General features: G+C 32.9%; 1 protein-coding gene across 1 annotated transcript; it reads right to left on the bottom strand.

Annotated features, from left to right (window-relative positions):
- Window positions 1-6,642: 6,642 nt before the first annotated feature.
- LOC133311223 (F-box protein At1g61340-like) lies at window positions 6,643-7,317 on the bottom strand. The gene is made up of 3 exons (XM_061512234.1): window positions 7,141-7,317; window positions 6,914-7,016; window positions 6,643-6,773 (listed from the first exon to the last, which is right to left on the bottom strand). The coding sequence occupies exons 1-3, from the start codon at window positions 7,315-7,317 to the stop codon at window positions 6,643-6,645; spliced, it is 411 nt and encodes a 136-aa protein (XP_061368218.1).
- Window positions 7,318-8,686: the final 1,369 nt, after the last annotated feature.

The raw sequence follows: 8,686 nt of genomic DNA on the forward strand, positions 1-8,686 counted from the left end.
GAAAAAAACCAAAAATTAATAATTAGATTAATCAATTGAAACACTAGTTAACCAAACTGAACAATGCTCCTGCATTAATACGTACTGCTTCTCTAATCGTTTTGGAGACATGAAAAAGCTGCTTCAAATCTTCATGGTCCACGCCACACAACACGTTTATCTGCCATTCAGAACCCTTCCTCAAAACCCTTCCTCAAGCTTACGTTGTGATTGTTAATGAAATGGGTATGTATTCTGAATGGCAGATAAACGTGTTGTGTGGCGTGGACCATGAAGATTTGAAGCAGCTTTTTCATGTCTCCAAAACGATTAGAGAAGCAGTACGTATTAATGCAGGAGCATTGTTCAGTTTGGTTAACTACTGTTTCAATTGATTAATCTAATTATTAATTTTTGGTTTTTTTCCTATTGTAGACTCTGATTGCGAAGCAGCATTTTGACTATACTACGCCAAAATAGAAATTTTTTGCTTTTCCTATTCTATTTGAAGCTCCAAATGCACCATTGAGGAAATACAACAAGTCAAGGTTGAACGGGAGAAAGCTGGCTGATATCGCGGTAACCTTGTTTGCTTCAATGGACGAAGAAAAGCAAGCCAAAGAAGGAAGGAAGGGCAACTGAGGATAGGATAGGATAGGATAAGAAGAGAAGAGGATTTTCAATAGATTCTACGTATAGATTAGAGAGGGAGTTGAGATCTATTAATGGACGTGATTGGCTTATTTCACACGTTAAGAAATCTTCACAAGCCATTTCTCCAAATCTTTCATTGAAGACTCATTTGGCTTGTCTGTAATCCCTCTGTACATCTATAGATATAGGGAAATAGAAAAGGGAGATTCTAGGGATTTTGTTCGGAGGGAAATCTTTGCCCTTCTATTCTGTGATAACTTTTATGCTATCTTAATAAAATGAAAGTTCTCATTTTTTCTTGAATATTTTATTTTACTTCTCACCTTCCATATCTTGCTGTAATAGATTCATTATACTTTGGTGGATTTTTTTTGGAAGTGATCCACCCACCGTTGTGTTCGTTTTTCCGTCCTCTTTCCAACCATATATAGATCGCCCCATTCCGAGATCGGTAAGTCCTCAAAAAGTCTCCGACAGTGCTGACTGCGCATCTTCCTCGCGATTTCTCGATCTTGAACTTTTACAAAATATTGAAAAAATACACAGAAATTCCAAAAATAAACAAAAACAGCAAGGACGAAACCTAATCATATGGGATTAGCCTCCTTGTTACAAATCGAGAAATACACGAGAGACCCTAACCATGGATTAAAGCATTTTTACCGATTAAAATTTAAACTTTTATGAAAATGAATTATAAAATACACATGCTAGATTCATACCATAATTCTAGAACCCTAGGTGCCACATTTCAAGAAGCAAAACTAATTACATGAATAGTGAAACTAGATTCACATACCAATGTACAGCCAAGGCTATGATACCAATTGTAGGAAATCTTAGATTTATGCGGAAGCGGTTTAGGACCTAGTACATTGGTATGCTTACCGAATCATCCTTGTTTCACAATTACCTCTCGGTGCGCAGGTCTCGTGTAGAATCTTCCCTTGTAGGATTCCTCTTCACGAACAGCTCACCTCAGCGCCACAGCACGAACAACCTCCTTGAAGCTGGACTGTGGCAGATCTTCCAAACTATCTCTCGAGGAGGAAGGGGAAGTGTGTGGGCACTGATTAGATTCTGAGCTTGCCTCTTTCTCACAAAAAGGACCTTGGAGGCTGATGACTTAAGAGGTACTATTTATATGGGTTCCAAGAAACCCTAGCTCATTGGGCTCTAGGTTCCTTGGGCTCTTCTCATACTAATAACCCATTTGGGCTTTAGTAAAAGAGCAAACCCAACAAAATGGTCATTTAATTATTCGATTTAAAATTTAAAATTCGATTTTTAAAAGAAATTATTTTCCCACCATCCATATTTAAATTCAAAATTTTAAACCATTTCAAATTTCGAATTTTAGATCATAAAAAGCAATTAAAACAGCTGATTTCTTTTTGGATAGCAATCTGATGGGCAGTGCGCCATTCAATGCCTTGTCTGGCACCACAAATGGTCATTTAATTATTCGATTTAAAATTTCAAATTCGATTTTTAAAAGAAATTCTTTTCCCACCATCCATATTTAAATTCAAAATTTTAAACCATTTCAAATTTTGAATTTTAGATCAGATGACCAATTCCAACATAAAAAGCAATTAAAATAGCTGATTTCTTTTTGGATACCAATGTGATGGGCAGTGGGCCATTCAATGCCTTGTCTGCCACCACAAATGGTCATTTAATTATTCGTTTTAAAATTAAAATTCGATTTTTAAAAGAAATTCTTTTCCCACCATTCATATTTAAATTCAAAATTTTAAACCATTTCGAATTTTAGATAAGAAGGCCAATTCCAACATAAAAAGCAATTAAAACATCTGATATTTTTTTGGATACCAGTGTGATGGGCAGTGGGACATTCAATGCCTTGTCTGCCACCACAAATGGTCATTTAATTATTCGATTTAAAAATTAAAATTCGATTTTAAAAGAAATTCTTTTCCCACCATTTATATTTAAATTCAAAATTTTAAACCATTTCTAATTTCGAATTTTAGATCAGACGACCAATTCCAAAATAAAAAGCAATTAAAACAGCCTATTTCTTTTTGGATACCAATGTGATGGGCAGTGGGACATTCAATGCCTTGTCTGCCACCACAAATGGTCATTTAATTATTCGATTTAAAATTAAAATTTGATTTTTAAAAGAAATTCTTTTCCCACCATCCATATTTAAATTCAAAATTTTAAACCATTTCAAATTTCGAATTTTAGAGAAGATGACCAATTCCAACATAAAAAGCAATTAAAACAACTGATTTCTTTTTGGATACCAATGTGATGGGCAGTGGGACATTCAGTGCCTTGTCTGCCACCACAAATGGTCGTTTAATTATTCGATTTAAAGATTAAAATTCGATTTTTAAATGAAATTCTTTTCCCTCCATCCATATTTAAATTAAAATTTTAAACCATTTCAAATTTTGAATTATTGATCAGACGACCAATTCCAACATAAAAAGCAATTCAAAACAACTGATTTCTTTTTGGATACCAATGTGATGGGCAGTGGGACATTCAATGCCTTGTCTGCCGCCACAATTGGTCATTTAATTATTCGATTTAAGGATTAAAATTTGATTTTTAAAAGAAATTCTTTTCCCACCATCCATATTTAAATTCAAAATTTTAAACCATTTCAAATTTCGAATTTTAGATATGATGACCAATTCTAACATAAAAGGCAATTAAAACAGCTGATTTCATTTTGGATACCACTGTGATGGGCAGTGGGACATTCAATACCTTGTCTGCCACCACAAATGGTCATATAATTATTCGATTTAAAGATTAAAATTCGATTTTTAAAAGAAATTCTTTTCCCACCATCCATATTTAAATTCAAAATTTTAAACTATTTCAATTTGAATTTTAGATCAGACGACCAATTCCAACATAATAAGCATTTAAAACAGCTGATTTCTTTTTGGATACCAATGTGATGGGCAGTGGGAAATTCAATGCCTTGTCTGCCACCACAAATGGTCATTTAATTATTCGATTTAAAATTAAAATTTGATTTTAAAAGAAATTCTTTTCCCACCATCCATATTTAAATTCAAAATTTTAAACCATTTCAAATTTTGAATTTTAGATAAGATGACCAATTCCAACATAAAAAGTAATTAAAACAACTGATTTCTTTTTGGATACCAATGTGATGGGCAGTGGGACATTCAGTGCCTTGTCTGCCACCACAAATGGTCGTTTAATTATTCGATTTAAAGATTAAAATTTGATTTTTAAATGAAATTCTTTTCCCACCATCAATATTTAAATTCAAAATTTTAAACTATTTCAAATTTTGAATTTTAGATCAGACGACCAATTCCAACATAATAAGCATTTAAAACAGCTGATTTCTTTTTGGATACCAATGTGATAGGCAGTGGGAAATTCAATGCCTTGTCTGCCACCACAAATGGTCATTTAATTATTCGATTTAAAATTAAAATTTGATTTTAAAAGAAATTCTTTTCCCACCATCCATATTTAAATTCAAAATTTTAAACCATTTCAAATTTTGAATTTTAGATAAGATGACCAATTCCAACATAAAAAGTAATTAAAACAACTGATTTCTTTTTCGATACCAATGTGATGGGCAGTGGGACATTCAGTGCCTTGTCTGCCACCACAAATGGTCGTTTAATTATTCGATTTAAAGATTAAAATTTGATTTTTAAATGAAATTCTTTTCCCACCATCAATATTTAAATTAAAATTTTAAACCATTTCAAATTTTGAATTTTAGATCAGACGACCAATTCCAATAAATTACTATATCAATTTTCTTTCTCTTTTTCTTTTTTCTTTTTTATTTTCTCGATTTGTGTGTCGATTTCCAACAATTTAAAGATAAATTTATATTTTTACTAGCATTGGGATAACGAATTATCTGTTAAGAATTGCTATAAGATACGAAGCGACGAAAGGTAAAATATTTTTCTCATCTTATCAAGATAGCAGAAAGCATGTACGTTATTATTAACTCTCTACATACTCGAATTTATCCTAGTTTTTTTCCCTCCAAACAAAAATCCTCCTAATCTATATTTTTTCTTTACCAATTTATAGTTGTACAAAAAGATTAAAAACAATCAAAGTGAACTATTAAGTAGGGGTATCAATATAGGTTTTGACACGTGGGTCGACCCGCGACACGACACGAAAATTCGTATTCGGGTTGACCCGCAAAAAAATTCGTGTCGTGTTCGTGTTGAGAAAAATGACACGTAAAAAATTCGGGTCATGTTCGTGTTGATGTATTCGTGTTTATGTCGACCCGTATTTTTTTTAAATTATTTTATTTTTAATTTATTATTATTATTATTTTAATTTTTTTTAATATCGATCCATTTTTTTTAAAAAAAAATTGTCAATTACCATTTTGACCCCTATTTTGCGTGTTATTCGTGTCGTGTCAACCCGCAAAAAATTTGTGTCGTGTCAGTGTTGAAGATTTTGACACGAATAAAAATTCGTGTCGTGTTAGTGTTGATGTATTCGTGTCGTGTCAAATTCGTGTCGTGTCGACCCGTTTTGACACCTCTACTATTAAGTCTTATTAGAACTGGGATAATGAATTTTCTATTAAGAGGAATTACTGCAAAGTTATTAACATTTCGCGAATCTTCCAAAAACCTCCACTAAAGCAAAATAAGTAAATTCCAACAAGATGTGAAGGAAGAAAGATAAAATAAAATATTCAGAAAAAAATGGAATTTTCCCATTTTTATTAAGATAGCATAAAGTATATATGCAGTATCAACTGTTCACACTAAGATTTATCATAGAATGACAAAGATCCCTTAAGACAAAATCATCATAATCTATCTTTTCTCGTTGCCTATCTATAGATATACAAAAAGATTAAAAACCTTCCAAATGAACTCTTGGGCATTGTTAGCACTAGAATAATGAATTCTTTATTAAGGGAAAATATTGTAGAATTATAAATATTTTGTTAATCTTCCAAAGACCTCCACCAAAGGAAGATGAACCTTGTACAATATATGAAGGGAGATAGGCAAAAATACTTTCCTCATCTTATTAAGATGGCATAAAATATATGCAGACAGAAAGATTGCCCTCAAACAAAATCTTTTTTCTTTGCCTATCTATTAATGTAGAGAAAGATGCTAAATGAACAATTAGGCATTGTTAGCACATTCTATATTTGTGTGAATCTTCCAAGGACCTCCACTAAAGTTAAATGAATCTATTAAAAGTCATGAAGAGAGAAAGGTAAAATAAAATATTCAAAAAAAGTTGGTACTTTCTTCATTTTACCAAAATAGCATAAAATGGAAGCAATATCAACTATACATCACTTAAATTTGTCGGAGTAAAAGGGCAAAGACTATCTTCCCATCTATATTTTATTTTTGCCAATCGAACATAATTCTCAGAATCTATCTTTTTTTCCCCTATCAACAAACGTTTTAAAAACAAGCCAAATGAACTATTAGGCATTGTTAGCTCAGTAATGATTAATGAATCTGTTTTCAATTGACACGAAATACTGCCTAATAACAAACATTCTGTAAATCTTCCAAAAACCTCCTCCAAAGCATAATGAATCAGTTACAACAATAATTATAAACATTCTGTAAAACTTCCAAAAAAATCCACCAAAGTATAATGAATCTATTACAGCAAGATATGGAAGGTGAGATGTAAAATAAAATATTCAAGAAAAAATGAGAACTTCCATTTTATTAAGATAGCATAAAAGTTATCACAGAATAGAAGGGCAAAGATTTCCCTCCGAACAAAATCCCTAGAATCTCCCTTTTCTATTTCCCTATATCTATAGATGTACAGAGGGATTACAGACAAGCCAAATGAGTCTTCAATGAAAGATTTGGAGAAATGGCTTGTGAAGATTTCTTAACATGTGAAATAAGCCAATCACGTCCATTAATAGATCTCAACTCCCTCTCTAATCTATACGTAGAATCTATTGAAAATCCTCTTCTCTTCTTATCCTATCCTATCCTATCCTCAGTTTCCCTTCCTTCCTTCCTTGGCTTGCTGTTCTTTGTCCATTGAAGCAAACAAGGTTACCGCGATATCAGCCAGCTTTCTCCCGTTCAACCTTGACTTGTTGTATTTCCTCAATGGTGCATTTGGAGCTTCAAATAGAATAGGAAAAGCAAAAAATTTCTATTTTGGCGTAGTTTAGTCAAAATGCTGCTTCGCATCAGAGTCTACAATAGGAAAAAACCAAAAATTAATAATTAGATTAATCAATTGAAACAGTAGTTAACCAAACTGAACAATGCTCTTGCATTAATACGTACTGTTTCTCTAATCGTTTTGGAGACATGAAAAAGCTGCTTCAAATCTTCATGGTCCACGCCACACAACACATTTATCTGCCATTCAGAATACATACGCATTTCATAATCAGAAATGAAAACTCATTAACAATCACAACGTAAGCTTGAAATTCACAAAGTAAAAGAAAGACAAAAAAAAGCTTTAGATTTCCATAATTACCAGAATGTCTTGAGGAAGGGTTTTGAGGGAAGAGCTTTCAGAGTTCAGAGTGATTCTGCCACTGAACATTCTCTTCAACGGAGTCAATGGAGGAGAAGCTTCCCCATTGTTGGAAACCATGACTCTTTTCCTTCCCAGTGTCCCAGTGTAACCATTATCCCCATGCACTAATGCCATTTTGGTAAGTGAAAACTTACCCACTCAAGAATCTCAGAGAAATAAAGGAGTAAAAGAAAAAAAATTTCTTTTTGCTGCAGTCTGCGATACTCAAAATTCAAGGACTATTTATCAACGATTGTGAACCCATTAAGGGAAATAACAAGATTGTGGATAAGAATTTAAAAAAAAATTTATTTTCAAAAATAAAATAGAGTCCTAACAAAAAAATATGATCCTCAATTTAATTTCTTAGGATCATATTTTAATCTCTCATAAATAACAAAATTAATAGTCTGATCTCTAACATTTAAAATGGATCTTTTTTAATTTTTTTTGAGGGGTGGATTTTTTAAAATTTAAATTTAGGAGGGAACAATCTTAACTAAAAAAGTTTACTTTGAATTTCTTAAAAATCTTGGATTAATTTTTTTTAATAGGAAATTGAGGTAGGTTATGTTTACAATTTTTTTTTACAACCTCTTACAACCATATCTTAACGTTTGAAAGTGTTAAAAACCCAACCTTGGAGGGATATCTTCACGAAATGCAGTTTCTGCATTCTGTCGTGAAATATCCGGATATCTGCCCGAGAAATATCTGGATATGTGATATCCGGATATGGGAATCTGGATATCCGGATATTTTATATCCGGATATGTTCAGTGAGATATCCAGATATTACCTATCCGGATATGGTCCCGAGGAATATCCGGATATTCTGGGATTTCGAAGAACAGTAGCTGTGTTGTGTGTACAGTAGGCTATTGGGGGTTTGTGGACCCTAGTTTGATGAAGTTGAACTTCTGTAATTAATGAACTAAGTCAGAATCAAATGATTAAGGGCTTATGGCTTGGTATGGAGCCTTAAGACGTAAAACGTAAAGGAAAGGCGTTGTCTTTAAGTTATATGCTTGTGGTGCATTATTATTGATATAGTATTGGTCCATAACAGATTGTGAATCTGCTGTGTTTGCACTTTGAGCTGTGGACTCTTGACTTTGGGTGTTAGCTTGCAAGGTAAGCCTTCGTGTCCTCGGTTTAGCCATGTTGTGGTTCCACCATGTCCCATGGGGGTGTGGTTATATGCATGCTGTGTTACATGCTTTGAATATTCGAAATGTTGTTGAGCTTTATGTGTAATGGCTTTTAATATGCATGTGTTGTTTCATCTTGACAGTAAGCCTGAGTATGTGGCGTCATACGATATGGTGATCCGGGGTGAATGCAAGTGGCGTCTTGCACTATGTGTGGGTATTTGGCGTATATAAATCCTGCATTTCTCTGGCAAGTAGAATAGAATTGACACACATGACATGATTATCTGCTGCATTGCACTGTGTTAGAAATGATTTTGATGAACTGCTTTTAAACTTATATTGCACATGTA

Source organism: Gastrolobium bilobum, unplaced genomic scaffold, assembly GCF_033153095.1.
Source record: "Gastrolobium bilobum isolate Gb01-03AN ecotype WA unplaced genomic scaffold, APGP_CSIRO_Gbil_v1 utg32745, whole genome shotgun sequence".
Taxonomy (NCBI): Eukaryota; Viridiplantae; Streptophyta; class Magnoliopsida; order Fabales; family Fabaceae; genus Gastrolobium; species Gastrolobium bilobum.